The 27,090-nt window shown below is 45.9% G+C and overlaps 1 protein-coding gene across 2 annotated transcripts in view; it reads right to left on the bottom strand.

Moving 5' to 3' along the window:
- ncanb (neurocan b) overlaps positions 1-27,090 on the bottom strand; it is a 173,551-nt gene that overhangs the window by 62,194 nt on the left and 84,267 nt on the right. For both annotated transcript variants that reach the window (XM_069928553.1, XM_069928552.1), the window contains exons 4-7: positions 23,135-23,214; positions 20,557-20,961; positions 15,284-15,452; positions 1,602-1,729 (exon numbers count right to left, since the gene is read on the bottom strand). In XM_069928553.1, coding sequence (XP_069784654.1) covers positions 1,602-1,729; positions 15,284-15,452; positions 20,557-20,961; positions 23,135-23,214 — 782 coding nt within the window. The remainder of the gene's footprint in view (positions 1-1,601; positions 1,730-15,283; positions 15,453-20,556; positions 20,962-23,134; positions 23,215-27,090) is intronic.

Consider the following 27,090-nt stretch of genomic DNA (forward strand, 5'->3'; position numbering starts at 1 on the left):
TCACAGACATCACCGATCTATTTGCATGAATTTGAACAATACTTGGAGCAGACGTCAGCCTCTGTTTTTACTGGAGGAGCTAGAGCCCAGATCTCCCCATCTCCAGCAGGTGCTTCAACCATCCAGAGAGGATGACTACCTGAGGTCTCACAGATTCTACAGAGCCAGTGAGGTCGCACAGCCTGGACTGCAGCAGTGAGGTTGCCTGGGCCTGGGCTGTGTCAGTGAGGGCCTGATGGTTGGAGGAGCAGGAGTGTATATAGGCTGCACGCAGAGAATCCAAAATACACGGCAGTTGGGAGAAACATTCCTCCACCTCCTTCAGTCTCCTCTCATCTCAAACTCCAGCAGGATCCCAAAATTAAATGGTACAGATCCTGAAAGTCCGAAATTAAAAATAGAACATTCTGGAAGCACTCAGAGGTCAGGCCATGAGAGAGAAGCAGTTAACATTTCACTTTTCATCAGATCCAAATCAGCAGTTTTGGAGGAAGCTCCAGTGTCAGAGCCACAGGTGTCAATGGCACCACCCCCCCAACCCAAGCTTCTAAAGGTGGCACTGCTGAAGCTGGTGTAATGACACCACTGCCACTGGTGCACATCTGGGAGAGCAGAGAGCAGAGACAGAGAGCTGCTCAGAAGCATTCAACCACCCAGTCCTGATGGCAGACTCTGCTTTAAACTGCCTGTGTTTGTAAGATCCTGCAACTGCGGAGGTCTGTGCCCAAGATGGCGGCGACTGTGCTCAGCAGCGGCCACAAGGGGCTGCAGACTCCGGAGAGCGATGGACTGGTGCAGGGCACCAGAAACAGGAGGAACACATCCCATTGAGAAGGAGAAGCAGAGAAGATCATCCTAAAGGGGGAAGGTGGCCACAGCATCGAACCAGCAAGGGGCACAGTGGCTGAGGGACTGATACAGGTTGTGGGCAACTTGTGGTCAGGGGCCAGCAAGGGCTGCAGGCTGCTGGAGACTGGCTCATAGGAATCAACTATCAGAACCAAGATTCCTAAGGGTGCTGAGGGCAAGAAGGGTGCCTAAAGGGACTCGGGCGCTGAAGGCTTCCTGATCATGTTGGAGGTTTTGGATCTGGAGATCTGAATCAAACAGATGTCTGCGGTTGCAGAGGCTTCAGGAGCACTGAGAGGAGTTAGCATAGATGCCAGCTCAATGCTATTTCAGTGCCAGCAGCTAGGATTCAAATCTGGTGCTGTCTGTAAGGAGTTTGTATGTTCTCCCCATGTCTGCATGGATTTCCTCCACTCCGGATTCCTCTCACCCTTCAAAATGTAAAGGGGTTGTTGGTTAATTCAGGTGTTTGGGCGGCATGGGCTCTTGGGCCAGAAGGGCCTGTTACCGTGCTGTATGTCTAAAATTTAGAAATGTACAAACTCATTGACACTTGAAGGGACTCTCTGCTTCTCTTTCTCTCTTACTGTAAGGAGCATCGGGTGACACCAATTCTAACCCTTTTGTCAGTCTTGCAGCAGGCAGATGGCAATTTTGAGTAAGATTACATGTACAGTACTATTATATGTCAATAAAGGAATCTGGAATGTTGCTCCTTTTCTCATTTCCAACAACCCAAATGCCCCACTTGCCTTTCATCGCCTCGATGTAACAGTAGACATCATACTGCTCGTCGGCATTCCGTATGCCATAGCTTCTGATGCCAGGATATTCAAATTTATCTCCATAGCAACCAGGTCTTGGTGTTTTGATTGGGTACCTGTCAGAAAAAAAAAACATTCAAATATTATTTTCAATGTTCACTGTACATTTCAATGGGGACGCCGTTTGTTAGAATTTATTTGTAGTTTTTTTCCTTGACAAAATAAAATACCATATTTGCATCAGCTTCAGAAAGAAGATCTGAAGAACCTTTCCAACATTTCAGGGTAAACCTGGAGATAATGGCCATTGTCCCAGCATTCTGTGTACTGGAGTTAATGACCGCTGTCCCAGCATTCTGTGTTCTGGGGTTAATGACCGCTGTCCCAGCATTCTGTGTGCTGGGGATAATGACCACTCTCCAACCTACTAAAGTAGGTGAAAGATAAAGAAAGTGTCAATAATGCTCAGAAAGCCCGTCAGGAGATATCATTCCCATCTTGATGAGCACGGCCTTGGAAAATGCCAGCAACAGTGAAGAATGGGTGTATGAAGGGATGTACAGCAGGTGTCATATCCATTCACCTCAGTCTAACCAAACACCATGGCTTACAGACATGAAGGAAACAAGGCAGCAAGGTATAACTTGGGAGTCTGCCTTATCACCCTTCGCACTGCAGCTTTATTCGGTGGATACTTTACTAACCTCCCTGTATTGAATAGCTGGGATCCTTTCCTCTGTTCCATTTCAGGGTTCCTTCTCAGCATCTGTACTGATGTATAGTGTGAAAGAGGCCAAATGTAGACAAGTAGCAAAAGGAATCAGGGAGATGATAGGTCTGTGAGGGAGAATATATCACAGAGTGACAGGAAACTAGGGAGTGGTGAGTATGACTGACAAGGTTGCTATGTAAGAATGTAGAACATGACAGCACAGTACAAGCCATTCAGCTTACGCTGTTGTGCCAACCTATATACAAGTATATCTACCAAATATACTAAACCCTCCTGACCTCAAAACCCTCTATTTTTCTTTCATCCATCTTCCTGTCTAAGAGTCTCTTAAATGCCCCTATTGTTCCAACCTCCACCACAACCCTTGGCAATGCATTTAAGGCACTCATAACTCTCTTCGTAAAATAAAACATACCCCTTTTATCTCCCTTAAACTTTCCACCCTTCAAATTTGTACAGATGTCCTCTGGTGTTTTCTACTTCTGCCCTGGAAAAAAGGTGCTGAGTGTCTACTTTATCTATGCCTCTCGTAATCTTGGTAGACCGCTATTAAGTCACCTCTCATCCTTCTTCGCTCCAAAGGGAAAGCCCTAGCTCTGCTAACCTTGCCTCATTGGATATATTTTCCAATCCAGGCAACATTCTGGTAAATCTCTTCTGCACCCTCTCCATAGCAGTCATGTGGAAGACAACATGAACTCAATGGGCTGAATGGCCTTCTTCTACATCATAATAAGACACCCACAAGATAGGTGTCAATTAAATCTTTATTTAACAGCCAATACTGCAGGGGCAGAACCATTCAGCACAACAGGAGCAACTGAGGGATGAGGGGTATGATTCTCCAGCACCTTTCCTGACCTCACTGAGTCCCAGAGCAAGCTACAGCCAATCAGATTATGGATATGGTTGCAATGGAGCTGCCATTTAGTGCACAGCTCCTACAGACAGCTGAAATAATGGCCAGGTAATCTTTTGTCAGTATCAGCAGAGAATCAATGTTTTGGATGGCTAATGAGATCTGTGACATCTACCTGAGAGAGACAGAATTTCAGCTGCCACCTCCTCCAACATTGCAGCACTCCCTCAGTCACACACTACGATTGTTGCAGCTGGCAACCACAGCCTCTGCCTCAGGAACTTCCGACAGGAATAAATGAGAGAGGAAATGGGATCTGCCAGGGCAGGTGTAAAACACGAAAATCTATAGAGACTGTGATTGAAGTAAAAACACAATGATGGAGAAACTCAGCAGGTCAAACAGTGTCCTTTATATACCAAAGGTAAAAATGCATGACTGACTTTTCGGGCTTGAGCCCTTCATCCAGTTATGGAAAAGTGTCAGCAGGCATTGAACAGAAGAGTGAATGTGTGGTTGCAAAGACTGGAGGTGATAGGTGGAGAAGGGAGGGAGGGGACAGCAGCGATCAAGGGGAGGAGAGATGGCTGGGTGAAGGGAGGGAGGAGAACTAGAAAGAGGAGAGTAGGTTATCAGAAACCGAGAAAGTCGATGTTAATACCAGAGCAGGTGTCCAGGGAACATTTCACCTTTGAAACAAGAAGCATTAGGAGAATTATTAATGTATAAAGGGAAAAGGTTTCACAGATAGAATAACTATATGTCAGGGAGGGAACTGTTTTCTCAAGAATTACAAAGTTTTCAGATGATTTGAAATTACTGGTATCTGACAATTCAAATTGCAAAGCTCCTATTAATGTCATATAATCACTTCCACTAAAGTTCTCACTATTTCAAAGTCAATATTGAGGTGGGAAGCCAGGGTGCCTGAGAGCTGATTTGCTCAGGTTAAAAGCCTTGAAAGTTGCTGACAAACTGAATACGTCGTCTCATGAAAGGACAGTGTAGGTCACTCCAAGCTCATGTCTTGGGAACCTTTCTTTAATGGGCTTCATTTCCAGGCTTCACACTTGCTGACTCTTCAAGATTCTATTTGTCGTCACGTACACAAAATAGATCAAATTGATTTTCCGTTGTTTGCCCTGTAAGGACACGCAGTGGCGCCACCCATCCGCTGTTGCTTCCATAACCGCAGAGCCTCCTGTCCGGTCCAGCAGTGACCCCGAGATCCATCCATCCAAGTCACCCTGGTTCCAAACCCCGATACATTCAAGAAGCTGTCAGTGCCTGAGGCCCTTCAGGAACTCTGCTTACCATCATCGTCCTCACAGATCATAGTCTCGAGACCTGACTCCCATCAGCCCTTGGCTTGGTGGGGGCCTTTTGGCTCCTGAGCCCCTGTGCTGGTCCGTTGCTATGGTCTCCCACCCTGTAGGCTCTTCTCCCAGGCTTCTCCCTCTCAGCTAGTAGAGCAGTGGTGGGGGAGAGGGTTTTCTCCAGCTCTGCTGCCCTGCAACAGTCCACTGCTCTCCCAGAGTCCACAACCCTTTAGGTCTGGGCTGCTGAATGTGGGTGCCAACTTCTTGGACATGGACTCTATGAGTCTTTGATGTAAAGAAAACAACACTAGCTCTACTGAACGGGCGGTTTAAACCTGCATTGGGCCATCAGGCAGGACAGCCGGACTCTAAAACCCTGCAGAAGCATTTTCCCACCACTGGTGAAAGGCAAGACAGCCACTGAACTGCAACTTCATGACTATTTGTGGCAGACTTCTAGTTGTACCCTATTCACTGAGCATGGCTGACCAATAGTCTAACTCCATTTACCTATCTCTCTCTGGAATATGCCCAAATTCCTTAAATAAATACACCTTGTTTTAATCAACCTCGAATGTAAAATTAACCATTGGCCCAGCTTCAGTTCCCATTTACAGCGAGTATTACAAAGATCTCCTAGAGCCTGCAGTGTGCAGAGATCGCTCATCTCACTCCTGAAACCTCAACTTAGCCCTCTAACCAGCAGAAAACCAGCTCTCCCATCCACACACTCAACCTCATCAGTGAGGTTGGACGGTTCAGGCAGAAGTCTGTGCTACAAGTAAAGTCTCAGCCTGACCATCCATCCAGCAGAGTGGTATTCCCTCAGTTTTAGTCCAAATAATCAGAATACAGGATGGAGATCAAGAGTTTGGGAATTTGGGTGCCCAGGAAAGTAAAAGGCTACAGAAGGCAGTAAATACAGCCAGGTCCATCACAGGCTCCGACCTCCCATCCATTGAAGATATCTGTTATATATAGAGAATTTAGGTTAAAATGGCTTAAGTTAAAATGTGATGATTAATCATAAAAAGGGAAGCCAGAACGGACAGGGAGCTTACTAGCAGCCAAGGACAAAAGGTTCAGCTGGATATGTTTTTTTAAACATATCTTTCCATGGTCATAGTGAGAGACATGCAGGAGACAAAGGATTGATAAGAAGTGTGAGAAACAGAATTCAGTGAATGTAGAGTTCACAGCGTACGTAACGAACGTGATAATTAATAATGTAGTTATACTTAGAATGTTTTTGTAATACTAACCAATTAAAACAGTATTAATAAGAAGGGGAAGGGCAAATAATAAAGGTATAAAAATCAATGCACTGTATGTATCGGGGCTTAACTGGTGAGAAACCAGTTGAGTCCAACTCTGCAGACTTGTAAATAAAGCTTGTCGTGTCATCAGTTTTAAAGAGACTCATGTGTGAGAAGTTTTATTTCTGACAATATCTGTATGAGGTACTGCCTCAGGAGGCAGCCCAGCATCAAAATGATTCCCATCACTCTGGTCATGACATCTTCTCACTGCTACCTTCGGGCAGAAGCCTCCTAGTTCAAGAACAATTTCTTCCCAACAGTTATTAGGCCCTTGACCGACCCCCCCACCCCACCCCCGGTACACTGATCAAGGACTGCTCCAACACCAAAAAAGGACTGTCTGCACTATTGAAACTGCGCACAGATGACTGATTTATCTAACCTTAGCATTTTTTAAATTTAAATGTAATTTAATGCATACTATTGTAGTTTGCTTTCATCATGTGAGAGATGAGTAACACTGATCTAAAAGAAAAGTGAGGATTGTGAGAGATGAGTAAAACTGATATAAAAATATGAAGATGAGAAAACTAGTATAGATATATGTATAATGAATAAAGCCAGTATGAATAGGATAAGAATAGATATTAGAATGTAGGAAATAAAGTTAGTCTAAGATAAGGGTCTTCTAGCCTTTTAGACAGAATCAGCAAGTTCACCAGTATGAATAAGATAAGGATAGATAATAGATAATAGAATGTAGGAAGTAAAGTTAGTCTGAATAAGATAAGGGTCTTCTAGCCTTAGACAGAATTAGCAAGTTCTGCATGTAAGAAGTTAGTCAGCCCTGAGAGTCAGGAAGGTGTGAATAAGGACAATGACATGATGGGACACCGACAGGATACCCCCTGGTCCTCCAAGTTCACAGAAACAGCACGTAGGCAGACAGAATTGCCTAATGCCAAACTCATCCAGGAGGCAGAACAATGTAAGGGGGAGGGTACTTCTATACTGAAATAAACTGTATAAAAGTTGGGTGAGCCCCAGTGTATGTGTGTATTCCCAGGGTAAGGGGAAGCTCTCAAGTTTGCATTGTTGTATAATAAATGTTCTTTGTTCTCAATTTTTGTCTCAAGCAATTTCTGTGAAGGTACTTCTGTTTACTTCTGTCCAGGATCCCACTCCCTCCACTGACAGAGTGCCCGACGACGGGGGTAGGTGCACCCCAGCTGATTCAGCTGGACTCACAGACTGGTCAGTGGATGAAGCGAGTGATATCCGAGAAGAGGCATTGAGAACAAACAACGAGAGGACGTTAAGGAAGCGCGGTAGAAATAGCTTCTGGATCCTGGTAAGAGAAATTTTACTTACCTGTTAGTATGGGAGGTGTGAGTAGTAAGGAAGAGAGTCCTAAGGAAGGATGGGAAGATCAGATAACCAAGCAAAGTCCGTTAGGATTAATGCTATCTGATTGGGGTGCGGGGAGAACCCGTGGGAAAGACAAACTGACCATGGTCAGGTATTACTGTCTGGAATGGGTTAAAAGTCCAATAAAAGGGAGTTTGATATATATTGGCCAAAGCTCTGATCCGAGGATGACTGGATGTGTCAGGCATTGAACATCTGGCTCTATCAAAACCAAAGAGATAATATTGAGAGCAGGGAATTGCTGGCTCAGTGGATCGGTTGATCAACTGGTTTTGAATGAAAAGAAATGTAAGGACAAGAAGGATGAGGAACCTTTTGTCCCTGAAACACAAGGATGGGATGCGTTACATTCCCTTCCTCCACCTTATGCTCCTCCTTTGCCGGCTCCTATCTTTCCCCTCTCTCCTATGCTCTACCCTTCTGCACCTTCCCCTCCTCCTCCACAGCTAAAGAAAGGAGAAGAAAGTAGGGGAGGTATGATGATCTGTTCACAAAGAACTAGATTACCACCTCAATTGACAAGAGAGGGAGGAGACTTTGATTCAAAACAGTGTGAGACCCTCTGGGAGGGAAGGGCAGAACCTTTTGATTCATTTCCCGGAGGGCAGGAACCTAAACATCATAGAGGAGGGGATAAGCCAGAAATTAACTGGAAGAGACCTTTACTAGAGGTTCCCTTGGGAGGGGATGTGGGGGGTCTCGGGTTCGTAAATGTGCCTCTGACCAGTACGGAGGTGCGCAATTTTAAGAAGGAAATGACCTCTCTGATAGAAGACCCTCAGGGATGTGCAGAACAATTAGATCAATTTTTGGGACCTAATACCTGGGGTGAATTAATGTCTATCTTTAAAACTCTATTTACTTTGGATGAGCGTGGAATGATTCGCCAGGCAGGGATTAGAGTCTGGGATAGGGAACATCAAGGGGGACAAGAGGCGATACCTGGAGAAGCTAAATTTCCCCTGGTAAACCCAAATTGGGATAAGACTACTAATGATGGTCTCACGCGAATGGATGAGTACCGGGTTAATCTAGTAAAAGGAATGAAGGAGTCTGTTCCAAAAGGACAGAACTTTAAGAAGGCATTTGAGGTTCCTCAAGGTCCCGAGGAGACCCCCTCTGCATTTCTGAATAGAATGCGTGCAGTCATATAGCAATATGGGGGGTTGGATATAGGATCCCCAGCAGGTGAACAGTTGGTATTGATGGGCTTTGTTACTAATTCAGCCCCAGAAATCAGGAAGAAATTACAAAAGACAGAGAATTGGCATGAACAGGGAATAACACAGCTTTTACAGATCGCACAAAGGGCATACGTCCAGAGGTCTGAAGATCAACAGAAAGGAAAGGCTAAGATTTGATGCAGGCAGTCAAGGAACTTGTGGAGGGACAGTAGGGAAATGTTAGGAGCTGTGTGCCAGCTCCTGGACGTTGGGAGGAGCACCAGGGGTGGGGAAGTAGAGACCAGAGCAGAGGCAGGGGTAGAGGAGAATTCCAGGGACGACGACCATTCCCAGGACCCCGTTGAGACCCTTGTAGAAATTGGGAAACAGGAACATTAGTTTGCTATTATTGTAAAAAGGAGGGACACTTTAAGAGGGAATGCCCAATGCGAGCCAGGGAGACGCGATCTTATGCATTGATGGAGGCAGATTATGAATAGGGGTGTCACAGTTCTCAGTCAATACACACCGTGGGGCTGCACGGAGAACCATTGGTAAATTTAAGCATAGAACCCCACAGATGACCTTTTTAGTAGATTCTGGGGCAGCCCAGTCTAGTATTTTACAACCACCCGAGGGTGTTAAGATAGAGGGGACAGTGATGATTTTGGGAGTAGGAGGAAGAGATTTTACGGTCCCTGTATTAAGGGATGTAAGAATACAAATGGGAGAAAAGATAATAACAGAGGATATTTTACTAGTTCCCCAAGCTGGAGTTTGTTTGTTAGGACGAGATTTACAGGACCAGACCACAGGAATCGGTTATCGGGGTTCAATTGTATGTATTAAGCGAGGAAGATCGAGAACTAATAAATCCTGGAGTATTGGCAGAAAGAGGCAATACAGGAGTGTTAGATATTCCTCCCCTGCAAGTTACTCTAAAAGATCCTGAGCAAGTAATTAGACGAAAGCAGTATCCAATTCCGATGACTGGCCGAAAGGGGCTGCAGCCAGTAATTGACCAGTTGGTGAAAGATGGTATACTCGAACCTTGTATGTCACCTTTTAATACCCCAATTTTACCTGTCCAAAAACCAGACGGTACCTATCAATTAGTGGAGGACTTGAGGGAGCTGAACAAAATTATTCTCACCCGTCACCCGGTTGTATCTAATCCCTATACAATAATGGGTAAAATTGATCCCCATAGTAAATGGTTTAGTGTGATTGACCTCAAAGATGCTTTCTGGACCTGTCCGTTAGCAACAGAGAGCAGAGACATGTTTGCCTTTAAATGGGAAAATCCTTTTATTGGACGCAAGAATCAATACCGGTGGACGGTCCTTCCCCAGGGCTTTACAGAATCACCAAATTTATTCGGCCAGGTCTTAGAACAAATATTAGATGAGGCTCCTCGGAGAGAGAATTGTTAGTTGATACAATATGTTGATGATTTGTTAATTACAGAAAAAACGTACGAATTAGTTAAACAGTATACTGTTGAACTTTTGAATTTTCTGGAGAATAAGGGTCTCAGGGTGAGCGAATCCAAATTACAATTTGTTCAATCAGAAGTTAAATACTTAGGTCATCTGGTAAGTCAGGGAACTAGGAAAATAAGTCCAGAGAGGATACGTGGTATTCTACAGATCCCACCTCCCAAGAATGCCCAAGAACTTAGGAAATTCCTTGGTTTAGTGGGATACTGTAGAATCTGGATTGAAAATTATTCTAGCCTGGTCAGATTTCTCTATGATAAACTCACGATTCTAGGGGGCGAAGCTGTTGTCTGGACAGAGGAAGAGATTAAAGATTTTAACTTGGTGAAACAGCGCCTTATTAGTGCCCCAGTGTTGGCTTTACCCGACCTAAATAAGCCATTTGACCTATATACCAATGCGAAAGGAGGTGTAGCCACCGGAATACTAACACAAGAGAGGGCAGGCTGTAGACAGCCAGTTGCTTTTCTGTCAAAAATTTTAGACCCTGTTTGTCGTGGTTGGCCAGAATGTGTGCAAGCCATCGCAGCCACTGCTATTTTAGTTGAGGAAGGACGAAAGATTACGTTTGGTCCCCCGATGATAGTTCACACCCCTCACACAGTCCGCAATACTCTCTTACAACGTGCTGGAAGGTGGCTCACAGACTCTAGAATTTTAAAATATGAAGCGATCCTAATGGATTGGGATGATTTGACCCAGATTACGAATAAAGAACACAATCCAGCAGCGTTCTTGGTTTCTCCAAATTCTGACAATACCATAAATGAGTTAGAGCATGTATGTTTAGAGGTAGTAGATTTACAGACCAAAGTTAGAGAGGATTTAAGCGATGAGCCTTTACAGGAGGGTGAAAGGTGGTTTATTGATGAATCTTCCCGTTGCATTGATGGCACTCGCTATAGCGGGTATAGTGTAGTGGATGGGAAAGAAGGAGTGGTGATTGAAGCCGGCCACCTTCCCGGTCATTGGTCAGCACAATCTTGTGAATTGTATGCCCTCTGCAGAGCTCTCCAGGGTCTAGAGAACAAGGTGGGCATGATCTACACAGACTCAAAGTACGCTTTTGGTGTAGTGCACACTTTTGGGAAGATCTGGAAAGAGCGGGGAATGATAACTGGAAAAGGTCAAAAGTTGATCCATGAAAACTTAATTGTCCAATATCTAGATGCTCTTACATTACCTGAGGAAATAGCTGTAGTTCATGTACGAAGCCATCAAAGTGGTGACAGTCCTGAAGCACAGGGGAACAGACAGGCAGATGCAGCTGTCAAACAGGCTGCGCTCACGGAGAAAATAGACATGCAGCTGTTACTGCCCACCCCTGGAGTATCCTATTCATTCTATTAAACCTGGTGATTGGGTATATGTAAAAGCATGGCAAGATCACCAACTAAAACCTGTCTGGGATGGCCCCTATTGTGTACTTTTGATTACAGACACTGCCCTGCGAACGAAAGAAAAGGGATGGAGCCACATGCAACGAATTAAACGAGCTGCTGAACCACAGACTAACGACATTGATAATCTACCCTCCACCTGGTGTGCAGTCCTTCATCCTTCTGATCTGAAAGTTACACTACGCCGGGAAAAAGTGCTGTAATGTTGTTTTTACCATTTACTGTATTGTTTACTTGTTAGTTCCCAATTTTTGGGACATCACTAAATTACTCACAATGTATTAAGTCCTCCTGGAATAGGGGCAGCAGAGGTGACAATTATTTACCTTTAGAATGTAGACAGGGCATAGATATAAAGTATAGTCATAGTGGGGTATGAGCTTGCGCCTGCAAGCTCACACCAAGACACAAGAGAAACTTGTCCGTGAACTACTCTTTGCAGACGATGCCGCTTTAGTTGCCCATTCAGAGCCAGCTCTTCAGCGCTTGACATCCTGCTTTGCGGAAACTGCCAAAATGTTTGGCCTGGAAGTCAGCCTGAAGAAAACTGAGGTCCTCCATCAGCCAGCTCCCCACCATGATTACCAGCCCCCCCACATCTCCATCGGGCACACAAAACTCAAAACGGTCAACCAGTTTACCTATCTCGGCTGCACCATTTCATCAGATGCAAGGATCGACAATGAGATAGACAACAGACTCGCCAAGGCAAATAGCGCCTTTGGAAGACTACACAAAAGAGTCTGGAAAAACAACCAACTGAAAAACCTCACAAAGATAAGCGTATACAGAGCCGTTGTCATACCCACACTCCTGTTCGGCTCCGAATCATGGGTCCTCTACCGGCACCACCTACGGCTCCTAGAACGCTTCCACCAGCGTTGTCTCCGCTCCATCCTCAACATCCATTGGAGCGCTTACATCCCTAACGTCGAAGTACTCGAGATGGCAGAGGTCGACAGCATCGAGTCCACGCTGCTGAAGATCCAGCTGCGCTGGATGGGTCACGTCTCCAGAATGGAGGACCATCGCCTTCCCAAGATCGTGTTATATGGCGAGCTCTCCACTGGCCACCGTGACAGAGGTGCACCAAAGAAAAGGAACAAGGACTGCCTAAAGAAATCTCTTGGTGCCTGCCACATTGACCACCGCCAGTGGGCTGATATCGCCTCAAACCGTGCATTTTGGCGCCTCACAGTTTGGCGGGCAGCAACCTCCTTTGAAGAAGACCGCAGAGCCTACCTCACTGACAAAAGGCAAAGGAGGAAAAACCCAACACCCATCCCCAACCAACCAATTTTCCCCTGCAACCGCTGCAATCGTGCCTGCCTGTCCCGCATCGGACTTGTCAGCCACAAACGAGTCTGCAGCTGACGTGGACTTTTTACCCCCTCCATAAATCTTCGTCCGCGAAGCCAAGCCAAAGAAAAAGAAGAGTGGGGTATGGGTTAATATAGGATCCCAACATGGACCAGGGGAACAGAATGGCTCTAGAGGAGTAGATTTGATTTGTATTTTGGCCTCTACAGGTATTAAAAAGAGGAGTTTTAAAGGGATAGCACAAAGATGGTGGGGAAATGACAGACAGAATGGTAGTCAGGATTGTACATGTAGCAGAGATAGAGTGAATACATATGCTAATGTTTACAGACAGGCTGCAACTCACAGGTTCAGTGATACTTATGCTAATGTTCGCAGACAAGCTGCAACTCACAGGTTAAATGACAAGAAACACCCCTCCCCAACTTGGTCTCCTGTAAATCATCCTTTGGGTCACACAGACATTCGGAATGTTAAAAACCACCACTGTAAGGGGAGTTCCAGTTGTAAATGACGTAAGCTGCTCCAGAACACCACAGCTGCTTGGCATTTAAATCGTTTAATCAGACTCCAGCCTTGGAGATCATCACCGAACAGACAGTGATGGCCCTGAATTTATGGGTGAAGAAAGATGACAGATACGAGCCACAGTTCAAAAAAACCACCTGGCTCTCGATTACTCGTTGGCTGCTGAAGGCAGCATTTGTGAAAGACTGGTTAATGACAATGCTCACAACGGTCAGGCGGTTAAAGACTCTTCTTCAGGAGTTCGAAAATCTTCCCATGCCCAGGTTCAGACTTGGCAACCTTGGTCCGGTGTGGGATGGACTAGACTTTTTATTGGTAACTGGAGTCTGATACCCACAGCCCTTATAGCAGCTGGACTCGCTATTCTGGCCATTATGGTGCTCCCCTGCCTAAAGACTTGTGTGCAGTATTTAATTCATCGAACCCCTCGTCAGAACACTATAACCCAAAGGATGTATGTTTCCCAAATTCTGTCTGATGATGCCGAGACTGCAGTTCGTTTACTGACCCGCTGGGAAAAAGACCAAGTTTACAAGTAATACATTACAGTTGAGAAGTCAAGAAGCGTAGCTAAAAGAAAAGTGAGGATTGTGAGAGATGAGTAACACTGATCTAAAAGAAAAGTGAGGATTGTGAGAGATGAGTAAAACTGATATAAAAATATGAAGATGAGGAAACTAGTAGAGATATATGTATAATGAATAAAGCCAGTATGAATAGGATAAGAATAGATATTAGAATGTAGGAAGTAAAGTTAGTCTGAATAAGATAAGGGTCTTCTAGCCTTAGACAGAATTAGCAAGTTCTGCATGTAAGAAGTTAGTCAGCCCTGAGAGTCAGGAAGGTGTGAATAAGGACAATGACATGATGGGACACCGACAGGATACCCCCTGGTCCTCCAAGTTCACAGAAACAGCACGTAGGCAGACAGGATTGCCTAATGCCAAACTCATCCAGGAGGCAGAACAATGTAAGGGGGAGGGTACTTCTATACTGAAATAAACTGTATAAAAGTTGGGTGAGCCCCAGTGTATGTGTGTATTCCCAGGGTAAGGGGAAGCTCTCAAGTTTGCATTGTTGTATAATAAATGTTCTTTGTTCTCAATTTTTGTCTCAAGCAATTTCTGTGAAGGTACTTCTGTTTCTAACAATCATGGAGTTACCTGCTTAGCTGCAGGACCTAAGAATTTCAGGGCATCTGTACATTATACAATGTGTATGACAACTTGTCATTATTGTCAGTATGCCATAGCATCGTACTGGAGCAGGGATCTTTATGCTCATTACAACTGGAGTTCAACTGGGCCCCACAGCCTCTGCTTCAGAAAATCCTGCTGGGAATAAATCAGAAGGGTAATGGCATCTGCCTGGGCAGGTGTCCAGGGAACATTTCACCCTTGAAATAAGAGACATCAGGAGAATATTTAATGTACGAAGACAAAAGGTCAAGAGCATGGGTGATGAGATGATGAGGCGAATATAATATGGAAAATATGGCCATCCTGGCCATTTTGGCCAAGAATAGAGAGAGTATTTTAACGGTGGAAAATGGAAGGTGTTGGTGTGCAGTGGGTGTCCTTGTCAAAAAGTCTCGAAAGGTTAACATGCAGGTTCAGTAAATAGTGTGTGTGCGTTTGTTAGAGAGATTATGTGTGTGTGAGAGAACGCATGCACGTGTGTGTTGAAAGTGTGTATGTGTGGAGAGTATGTGTGCATGAGTATGTGTGTATACTGTGTGAAAGTGTGTGTGTTTGTGTGAGAGTGTATGAGTGCATGTGTTAGTGTCTGGGTGTATATGTATGTATATATGTGTGTACGTGTGCATGTGTTTGAGAGTGTGTGCGTGTCTGTGAAAGAGAATGAGCGCATGCGTGTGTGTGTGTGTGTGTGTGTGTGTGTGTGTGTGTGAGCGCGTCCATGAAAGAGGATGTGTGTATCTAAGTGTTTGTGTGCAGTGTGTATATGTGTATGTATACGCATGTGTATGTGTATGCATGTGCATTTGTGTCTGTGTATATGTGTGTATGTGCAGGCATGTGTGTGTGTGTGCGTGCCTGCACATATGTTTGTATGTGTATGCAAGTGTCTGTACACATACATGTGTATATGCGCGCACACATGCACAGTGCACACATGTGCTGCATGTATTTTCCTCAATTCACCTGACGGTGTGGTCGGAGAGCCAGCCCGCATCACAGTGATTGAATCCGTCCTGGAAGGCAGCAAGCAGGTGTTGGGGCATGGCGATCCTGGCTGAATTCTGCCGACAGGCCTGTATGGCTCTCTCAAACGTGAGCGTGTACCTGTTGTTGCGGTAATGGAACACGGTCCCTGCAACAGGAGGAGAATCCAAAGTTGAGGGAACAACAAATCTCAGGATGGTGTGTAGCAGTCTCTACAGGTTACGGTAAGTGGGCAACATGTGTGACTCCCCGGGTAAGATCTCCAGTCTCCGCAGATCGAGGGTGGTGGGGGGTTAGAGGGGGAGGGGTGGCTGGGCGATGTCTGCCGTGATACGCCTGGACAAGCAGGTCAACACACAAAAGGGATGGAGAAACTTGGCAGCTCAACGACATATCTATAGAAAGTAAAGGGTCATCCAACAGTTCGAACCTGAGCCCTTGGTCAAGATATGAGCAAAATGCCTGCAGGTGCCTGAATGAAAAGGTTGGGGGGGGGGGGGGGGGGGGTGGGAGAAGAGGAGGAAGAATGGGGAAGGGGGAGGAGCAAGGGAAAAAGATCATAGTTTTGCACTGTAATGCTGCCATATGACAATGAATTTTGTGACAGGTTCATGACAATAAATTCTGATTCTGATCATAGGTGGATATGGGTGATAGGGTAAAAGAGACATGAATGGGGAAGGGGGGTGGGGATACAAAAGGGAAGGGGGGGTGGGGAGCTGGAGGAAAAGAGACAAAGGATTGGGGAAAGAGAGACTCAGGGAAGGGTTTAAAGGTTACTGGACAAGTCGATATTAATGTTGTCTGGTTGGAGAGTGTCCAGACAGAATATTAAGTGTTGTTCCTCCAATTTGCGAGTAGTCTTGGTTTGGCAGCGCATGAGGCTATTGTTGTGTTGCTGTGGGAATGTGTGTGGAATTAAAATGTTGGCCACTGTGAGGTCCCTGTAATTGCATAGGACAGAGCTGAGATGCTCGATGAAGTGATCTCCCAATCTGCATCCAGGCCACAACGGGAACACCGGATGCAGTAGATGACTTCCGCAGATTCACTTGGAAGGACTGTTTTGGGTTCCATATGGTGGTGAGGGAGGAGATGGGCACAGGTGTAGCATGCGAACACACGCACACAGACAAACACACACGCACACAGACAAACACTCACACATATACACAGATACACACATACACGTGCACTCACATATACACATATACACAAGTATATACAAATACATGTGCACACAGCCACACATGTCTACACAGGTGAGCATGCGCGCGCACACACATACACACACAAACACACACACATACGTATACACAGACACACACGTGCACACACATACGCATACACATACACTTCATTGATATGGATTGGGACTCTGAGCTGGTTAGTTCTCCCCATTGTCAGACTCCACTGGAACCAGTCCAGTTCAACTGGAACAGAGAGCTGCAATGTTCTGGGAAGGAGGCCGTTCCTCTGACACTTCTGTATTCAATGCATTCCAACTCCATGTTCCTGTGAGTGAAAGTGATGAATGGCTGTTGGCTGGGTCTGCATCTGCTTGGAGCTGAGAAACACTGCTGGAATCCCCTCACAACCCACTGGAGAGGCCACTCAGCCCATCGTGACTACCAGCATCCCAGTCACTGTCACTTCTGGGCCCTGCCATGAGCAACAAGACTGCCAATGTTAGAGGACTGAGGCAGGAGAAACCCACAGGTCTTGTCCTCATCAGCCCTGTGTAGACCTGGCAGACCACGATTACACTCCCATCCTCACAACCTCCATCTCATCACTGCTGGCATGCTCAGTGGGACGGAAGAGGGCTCAAAGCTGGATATCCCTGAGTCACTAGGGTCTGTCAGCTGCAGGAACATCTGCACCACAATATACTCTCACAAATCTCCACCTCAGACTGGTGCAAGGAGTGCAGGGCACATGCAAGGAGCACCATGAAGCTGGAGCATGAGTCATGCAGCATCCATGGAGGGGGAGGAAGGGAGGTGAGGGGGATGGAATGGAAGGAGGAAAGAACGAGGGGTGGAGAGGGGGATGGAATGGAGGGAGGAAAGAATGAGGGGTGGAGATGAGGAAATGGGAATGAGGGAGTTGGTTTCAAAGGGAAATAGGGTCAAGGGAGGGAGGGAGATGGAGAGCACAGCCCCACAAGAGAACAGGACACCCAGGATCTTCTCAGATTCAACAGCACCTTCATCTACGAGCGCTAAAGCTCCTTAATTCCAAAGTGTACAGCCCCAACAGACAGACTTTTGGCAGAACGTCACATTCACAGAGTACAGTACATAGATAAGAATATATACAGGCAGTATAAACGCAGATATATGTACTATACCACGTGGTGATACGTGGTTACCATTCCTGTATGTATGGCTGCCCACCTCTGTGCTGACTGTACCAGTGAATCCTCCACTTGGAATCCCCTAATAAAGGCTATTATGCCCAGACCCCGCCCCCAGTATGAGCTCTGGACTCGGGCTAAGCAACATGAGTGTACATACATTTTTAAGCAATTAAAAGCCTATTGTTCTGGGCAACTTCTATTCTTTAAAGTTAATTGATGGTGTATCACTACACATAGACAGAACTGTATCCAGGAAGTACTACACAGAAATGATATTAAATAGAAATAGTATAAAAGATGGACATGACTGTACGCAAGCAGAACTGCACACATCAAGGATGCTATGCAGGTGGTATTAAACTCAGGACACAAGTCAAGCTCATATAACCAAGTACTATGCTTGGCAGACAAATCTAAATACAGTATAGTCTGTATATAGTACTGCCTGTGTATAGTGCTCTGCCTGCAGTACTGACTGCATCTGGTTAAGTCATCCTGTACTGCCTACCATCGAGTGCATTTAGCAGATGATTCACACTGCATCCACTATGTACTGATGGTGGATAGAGTACATGTGGGAATGCAAATTGTGCTGTCCTGGTATTCCCCAAATATAATCAGCGTTTAATATTTCAGATTCAAAATGGTGGGGGGATTGGCACCAATAGCTTGGTTATTGGTGCCGGGGTGGGGGGGAAGTAAAGATAAACTGGGAGGGGGAAAAGAGGAGGGGGGAATTTCTGGGGTGTTTTCCGATTTGCTATCGAGGTCATTTAATTGACAATATATTCAGTTGTACTTGGGTGGGGGGGGGATAAATATAGACTCTATATGTTACATGAATGTTAAAAAAGATTATAATATTTGTTTGACGAGTATATGAAAATTAAAATAAAATATTCAAAAAAAGCACATTTTAGACCAAAGACCCTTTGTCAGAACTGTTCTGCATACAGCTAGCAAGGCAAAATAATGGAAACCTGTGGATGCAGTCATAGACAGTATTTGCTGACAGGACCCTACATAGGGAGTGCCGTACACACACATTATTAAATGCAGATAAACTGTGTATAGGCTCCACTATATGCAAGCAATATTAAAAGCACACAGTTCAATACACAAATTTTAATTTAAAACATTCAGTATTAATCATAGATAGGACTATATGCAGGCAATTCTAGATATGGACAGGATTGTACACAGACAGGACTGTACGCATGTGGATGGTATCGTATGCAGGCAGGACTGTACAAATGCAGGACTGTACACAGGCAGTACTAGATGTGGACAAGATTGTACGCTGGCAGGTCTGTACACAGGCAGTACTAGATATGGACAGGATTGTATGCTGGCAGGACTCTGTTACAATAAATGACCAAGAGTCGACTTTTAATCCTTCTGTGTATACTCAGATACAACCCTGGTTTTGGTGTTATCCCGGCAAAGGTTTGATCTCAATCATACTGCAGTGGTGAATGTTGTTGACGTTGATGGCACAAGTGCTGACCTGTGCCTCAGATGGAAACCCAGAGGCACAATGAGGCTGCAGTTGAACAGTGCTTCACGGCAATCTCGTAGCATTTGCAGGATGATCAGTAACTCAGTGAGACCCTCATTCTGTACATTCCCTCTGTGATATTTACCCAGAACACACACTCTTCACACAAATGTGGCCCGTGTGTTGCCATGAGTTATTGGTTGTCAGGGTTACAAAAGAACAATTTAACCCCTGTGAGTGCCCCTGTGAGTTGGTTGGTATCTGAGGCTTGTAGTTTTGGGAAGTGTGTGTGTGTGTGTGTGTGTGTGTGTGTGTGTGTGTGTGTGTGTGTGTGTGTGTGTGTGTGTGTGTGTGTGTGTGTGTGTGTGTGTGTGTGCCAGAATGGATGGAAAATTGTCTTCATGGAAAAAAAGCAGAGGAAGGTTATTTTTTGGACTGGGAGCTTGTGACTTGTGGTGTGCCATAGGTTTCAGTGCTGGGTCCATTGCTGTTTTCCATCCATACAACGGTTCAGATGAAAACGTACTTGCCATAATTTGCAACTTTGTGGATGACATGAAAATGTTTGGTGCTGTAGATAGTGAAGACGATTGCTGAAGACAGCAATAGGATCTTAATCGGTTGATGGAATTTAAGAAATATGAGATGATAGATTTTGGGAGGTCTAACATGGGTAGGACCTACCTATACAGTGAATGGTAGGAATATGGGAGTGTTGTAAAGCAGAGGGATTCAGGAGTATAGGTACATAGAACATTGAAAGTAGCATCACAGGTAGATAGGGTGGTCATAAAGGCTCTCAGCACATTAGCCTTCATCAGTCAGAGTATTGAGTATAGAAGCTGGGAGGACATGTTGCAGTTGTATAAGATGTTAGCGAGGCCCATTTAGAGAATTGTGTTCAGTTCTGGTCACTGTGCTGCAAGAAAGAGTTTATCAAGCTGGAGAGGGTGCAGATAAAATTTATGAGGATATTGTGAGATCTCAGGGGCTTGAGCTACAGGGAGAGGTGGAGCGGACTAGGGCTTTATTCCTTGGAGTGAAGAAGGATGAGGAATCATCTCAGATAGGTGTACAAAATCACGAGAGGAATAGATCAGTTCAAAGCAGGGAGCCTTTTGCCCAGAGTAGGGTAATTGGTAACCAGAGGATATAGGTTGAAGGTGATGAAGAGAGATTTGACAGGTTCCTGATGGGTAACTGGTTTTAATGTTTAAGAAATATTTGGATGGATACATGGATAGGATAGGTTTAGAAGGATATGAGCCAAATACAGGCATGTGGGACTAGTGTAGGTGGGACATTCTGGTCAGCTGAGGCCCAGTTTCCTCATTGTGTGACTTGATGACTCTGTTTTATTCTCTGGAGGACTCTCTGCTGCAAGAAACTCACCAGTAACCTGCAATGGGATGGTATCCTCCTCGTCTTCCATGCCTACAACCACCTTGCACTGATACATGCCTGAGTCGCTTGCTCGCAGAGAGACAATCTCCAGGCTGGCATTGTATGGGAGGAGTCCGTAGCCAGGCAGACTGACTCTGCCCTTGTATGCCGGGTTAAGTTTCACTGTGTTGTTCTTGGCGACTGCAATAAGAACTTCCTTTCTGCTGCCGCCTTCCTTCGAGACTTTGGTCCATTTGATCCGTGGGGAGTCAGAGGGCAATGGAGGGGCAACAGTTGAACTTGGGGGAAGAGAGAAAACACAGGGCAGCAGAGCAGAGTCTGCCAATCCCCGGAGAACTGGCTCGTGTTGGACCTTCTTTATGTTCACTGCCTTCTCAGATGCATCACCTGTTGCTGGGAGAAGGGAGGCAGAAACACAGGGTCAAAGTTAAAGCCACACATTCCCACAGCTAGTTGCTTTCCAACCTCCTCCATGTCCCAGTTAAATGTTCAGTCTGCAGCCCAACATTCCCTCAATATCCACTGTGTAGATATTGACAGCTGGCCTGGAGCATTCCCATCACCACAGCTGGCCTGGGGCAGTCCTCCCCCTTCCACAGCTGGCCTGCGGTAGCCCCCCTCCGTAGCTGGGCTGAGGCCCCCTCACTCCACATTTGGCCTGAAACAGCCCCTCCACAGCTGGCCTGTAGCAACCCCCCTTCACACCTGGCTTGGGGCAAACACCCTTACTCCACAGCTGGCTTGGGTCAGTCCCTTCACAACTGGCCTGGCACAGCCTCTCCACAGCTGTCCTCCACAGTTGGTCTGCAGCAGCCCCCCACCCCTCCATAGCTGTCCAATAAGACATAGGAGCAGAAATAGTCTAGTCAACCCATCGTGTCTGCCCCACTATTTAATCATGAGCTGATCCATTTTCCCACTCAGCCCCACTACCCAGCCTTCACCTCATAACCTCTGATCATCTGGCTAAGCTAGAACCTGTCAATCTCTGCCTAAAACACACCCAGTGACCTGGCCTCTTCAACTGCCTGTGGCAACAAATTCCACAGATTTACCACCCTCTGGCTGAAGAAATTCCTCTGCATCTCAGATCCCCTTCAATCCTGAAGTTGTCTCCTCTTGTCCTTGACTCTCCCACCATGGGAAACAACCTTTCTACATCTACTTTGTCCATGCCTTTCAACATTCAAAATGTTTTGATGAGATTCCCCCTCATTCTCCTGCTCGTTCCACATATTCATCACCCTCTGTGCAAAAAAGGTTGCTGCTCAGGTCCCTTTTTTCCTCCCTCACTTATACCTCTGCCCTCTGGCATTAGACTTCCTTATTCTGGAATTTCCTGTACACAATGCCCTTCTTCACAGTTGGTCTGGAGCAGTGCCTCCACAAGAATACCTCCATAGCTGTCAGTGACTCACCACACTGAAAGGTTTTATTTGTACAATATCTGCAACTGGTTGATGTAACGATCTGGCAGGACCATGTTTTCTGAGGGAGACCTGCAAGGTTCCATGGGGGCCAACATGGAGAGGTAACCTGGTCAAATCAAACCAGGGTAGGAGATGAGAATTGACTTCAGGGATTTACCATTATAAAGCACAGTGCATGTTGTGACAGGGATGGCCACTTGCAATCTAGAAATGCCTCTGCAGACTCAAAGCCAACTCGTTCCAGTCTGTCTCATATTCTTGGATAACAAATAGATCAGTTTTGTTTAAAGGTTACACTGTCTTCTAGCCAAATCAATTACTTGCATGGTTGAATTATTGCCTTTAATATCAATCTCCCATTGGGAAGCTCCATATGTTGTGTCTAAGCTGAGGGGGAGAATTATTGTGTTTTTCACAAACACTTGTGTGGGTACATTCAATATTAGGAAGAGTGCAATTTTGATGGAGTAGAACATAGGCATCAGAAAAGGACACCACTCTCCCCCCACCCCAGAGGAAGCGAGAGAAAGGACTGGTATTCCCACAGCACCCTTCCCCTTCCATCAGCATCACAGCCAGTTAAGGATGTGGTGAAGTGTCATGAACGCAGGAAAGGAAACAGCCGATTTGTACACAGCAATCTCGATATGCCAGGTTCAGGATTCAGAAACTTGTGTTAAGTTTTGTTTAAGGGTTAAGGGTTTAAGTGTTACACAGATAACTTGGAGGAATTTCTTTGCTCTTTGCAAGAAATGCCACGGAACTTTTATATTCAGAGGGGAGCAGACCAGGATTTTGACATCTCATACATACAACGTCTGAGAACAGTGTCCCCTTGATAGGAGATTGGAGCTGTTGGTCTGCAGAGGAGGTTGGCCTCACTGCAACTCAATGGATGTCACTTTCTCCGGAGACCTGGGCTTCACCATGGGCTGAGAGCGGGGTTCAGTGTGGGGTTCACTGAGGAGTCAGTGTAAGGTCAGTGTGAGGTTAATGTGGGAGTCAGTGTGGAGGTCAGTGTAGGAGTCACTGTGAAGCACATTGAGGGATCACAGCCTGCTGGATTATTGTCAGATACACAAAACCCACACCTCCTCACAGAGCTTAATCTCCCCAGCTCAACATTGACGACTTACCTGTCTCTTGCAGAACTATAGCAGATGCCAAGCCAAGGCAGATCCAGGCGACGTGGAGAGATGCGTTCCACATTCTTACTCTGGGAAAAGACAAAAATTATTTCTGTAAGGACATGAGAGATTACAGATGCTAGAAGCTGGAGACATCCACACTCTGCTGGAGGAACTCAATGGGTCGAGCAGCATTTCAGGTTGGAACCCCTCATTAGGACTTCTTTTGGTGATTTCTGGTTTAATGAGCTACCTCTGGAAGAGGTTACGCCTGAATTAGTTCTGCCCTTGCTCCTGCTCCTTCCTGCTCAGTCTGATCAGCTCCAAACCGAAACCAAACACCAAACAATAAATATTTCATAGCCTTGAAGCAATCACCTTCAGAAACGTTTCAACTCCCAGAAAGCCGAGGAAAATATGCATCATGGTCTGCTCATTCCAATGCCCCACAAACACCTTAGCATCTTGCACTGAGGGCAGCCCCGGCTAACCCCAGCTCATGGTTCCACTGTAATGATCACAGAGGGAGGCACATGCTGAGGTGTGTGTCTGGGGCACTGAAGTGAGCAAGATCTGATGCACATTCTCCTTGTCTGCCAAAGAGAGTGCAGCAGCACCACCCCCCCTGCCCCCCTCCCCCCACCGCTGACCCCAGGTCATAGTCTGCCATAAAGGACCACAGAGATCACATTGGGACACACATCCACAAACTGAAAGCAATCTGCATGTATATGGCTCCTTTAGGAGAGTGAATGGCTGCTGGCTGCCAAATGACCATTTATCACATAGATGGGCATTCAGCCACATCTGGAGATACGTGGCGGCACAGTTGACGTAGTGGTTAGCGCAATGCCTTACAGCACCAGCGATTGGGACCAGGATTCAAATCCTGTGCTGTCTGTAAGGAGTTCTCCCCGTAACTGCGTGGGTTTTCTCAGGGGATCCGGTTTCCTCCCATCGTTTGAAACATACCAGTGGTGTAGGTTAATTGGGTATAATTGGGCAGCACAGACTTGTGGGCTGAAATGGCCTGTTACTGTGCTGTATGTCTAAATTTAAAATATAAAATTGTTCAAAAATATTGGAAGTGGAGACCAACATCCATGACTCGTTCCCTACTTTCGTCCTCACCTGCTAGCCTCTGCTCCTCTCCTTCCTCTCCCACCCACCTCCCACCTTCTGAAGAGTCTATCTGATTTTCAGTACTCCCAAGGAAGCACTCAGGCCCAAAACGTTGACTGCCTTTTACTTCCTGAGCTGCCACAGCACTTTTGTATTTTCTGCAGGATCTTGGCACCTGTAGATTTCTCATTTATCACCAAGGACCCAGGATCCTGACTGCCATAGTACTGGGGCATTGAACTTTACTGTAAAGAAGCTTTGAACATTTTAGCAGTGATACAATTATTTCAGGAAGATATGATTGTGAACTGTACTTCATCATTATTGGGAGTGGGCAGGGGGAGGAAGAGCCCAAGGGCAACAGACAATTAGAAACATAAGGCAGAAATAAAATTTGTCCAATTAACTTCCATGATTCCAGACATAAACAGTTGGTGCAATTAAATCCAACTGCAGACCAACTTCCCATTTCATAGCTTTTTGACTGCTATTAATTTTAAATATTGCAAAGCCCACAGCAAGAGATGGTGATCACTCTGCCACTGCCTTTACAGATGCCCATGGAGTCTTTGGCAGGATGGTTAAACATCCTACAGAAGCACAGGGCCATTGAGCACAAATTGTCCACACCAATCAGAGAGTCGGAGATCAGGAACAGGCCCTTTGGCCCGTCATGTCTGAACTAATCCTATTTACCAACCCATTGTGTGCAGCCTCCAGACCAACGTTGGTGGCTATTGGTTTGCAAAATGTGCTCATTGTGGACAGCACTATGGTTTGTTCCTCATTGAGAAGGTGGGCGTGAAGCCTTCACGTGATGGTATTCCAAAGTGCTGATGGGAACATGGACTCAGTGGCAATGAGGAAATAGCAATATTTTTCTGTCAGGTGATGTGTGGCTTGGGGTAGGGGTGTCCCTGCATCTGCTGCCTTTACTGTGGTAACAAAGGTGTTGGGTAGGGAGGAGCTGTCAGAGTAGCCTGGATATTACCTGCAGTGTGCAGGTACTGTGCTAAAACTATGTGGAGATGGGTGCCAGTCACCTCTTTCTGGATGACAGCAGGATATATCCTTCAGGTCTCCCTCAGCCTTCTGGGATCCAGGGGAATATCTCCTGAGGCTATCCCATTCTAACTTCAATCCCGGAAACATCCTCTTCATCCCAAAGCCCTTTCACTAACCTCTGAAGCACATCCCTGTTTGTTGGAAGAGTCCAACTCCAAACACTTGAGAAGGTGGAGGTTGTGGATCAGACCTAATGTGATAGTCAAGAGGAAAGTAAGCTAGTCTTTTCCTTTGGTGAAAAACAAACAGCGACAGACACTGGAAGTGGACACAGTCAGCAGGTCTGGTCATTCCAATGGAAGGTCACTGAACCCATGTCCCTCTCCACAGATACTGACCGACCTGCTGAGTATTCCCAGCAATCCCTTTGGTGTGTTCACAGGTTGAAGGAATTGTAGACAAAAACTATGAATTCCCGATTACAAACCATCACTGCAGGGCACTGACGACCAGGGGAGGGTGAAGGGGATGCCACACATAGAAGGGAAGGATCCACAGGTTAATGAATCAAAACACCACACTACTGATGAAGAACTTCTGGAGAACATAAGATATAGGAGCAGAAGTAGACCATTTGGCCCATCGAGTCCACTTGCGGCAGTCACAGAGTGCACAGTAAATCTACAAACAATAGTGAGATCCAGGAATTACATGCCTTGACACAGCCTCAAGTGAAAGGCACAGAATGGATGTGGGATTGGTGTAATTGCTGGTCAGTATGGACATGATGGGCAGAAGGGGCTGGTTCTCTGCTGCTCCAGGTAGTTGAGCTGTGGTGGTGGGTGAGGATGTTGTTACTGTTCAGTGTTTGCCTTAGACTGTCCAAACCTATCTATTCTTTGCTTTATCAAGCAAGGGTGACCCAGCATTCCTTCTATCACCAGGTGCCTGTGGTTGTGGCTCCACGACCTCCTCGCAGAGAACAGAACGGGCCCTCAAGCCCACTTATTTGTGCTGAACATGGTGCCCAGATCAAACTAAATCTCTGCTGCTTAGGTGACCAAATGCTTTAATGAACACACTGGTACAAGCCCCAGAGGGCCCATTCTGTTCTTTACAAGAGGGAGGGGGGAGCCACAGCCACGGGTGCTTGGTGACAGAAGGAATGCTGGGTCACTCTTACTTGATAACCCATGGAGTAGATGGGTTTGGACTGACTGTGGCAAACAAACATTGAACAGTAACAACAGAGCAGACACTCACATAGAACACAGTCAGGAACAATGTACGGAGCATCCCAGCTCACTAACATCTGGAAAATGAAATACTTCTTTTCAATAAGCCCTTATATTGACTGACTGTTACCCCTGAAAAGCTTTCAGTTTTCGGGAGATAATAGCTCATCCATCGGAAATCCTGATCACTGACACCATCTCATTCGTCTTTTAACCAGCAAGGCAAATATTTCAACAGGGTGCTCTTCAATGTGCCAGTCTGTTTTGCTCTACTGTCAGAATGGAAATGACAAGGCAGAGCATTGCCCACACCACTGCACGCAGAAGATAAATTCAGCTTCTAATGCGGAAGAAACTTTGCTTTAATCCCAGAACAACAGTGGGAAAGGCTGGATGAGATCACTGTGCATGACAGCAGCTTGCTGGGTTTGTAGGAAACATAGCTATCCCTCCCAGTGCAAGGAAAAGCACAGTGATCATTCCCAGAGCAAGGGAAGCTCAGTGAATCCCTACTAGTGCAAGGGAAAACTCAATGAATCCTACCAGTGCAAGAGAAAGCACAGTGATCCCTCCCAGTGCAAGGGAAAGCTCAGAGAATCCTCC

The sequence above is a fragment of the Narcine bancroftii genome, chromosome 3 (genome assembly GCF_036971445.1).
Source record: "Narcine bancroftii isolate sNarBan1 chromosome 3, sNarBan1.hap1, whole genome shotgun sequence".
Taxonomy (NCBI): Eukaryota; Metazoa; Chordata; class Chondrichthyes; order Torpediniformes; family Narcinidae; genus Narcine; species Narcine bancroftii.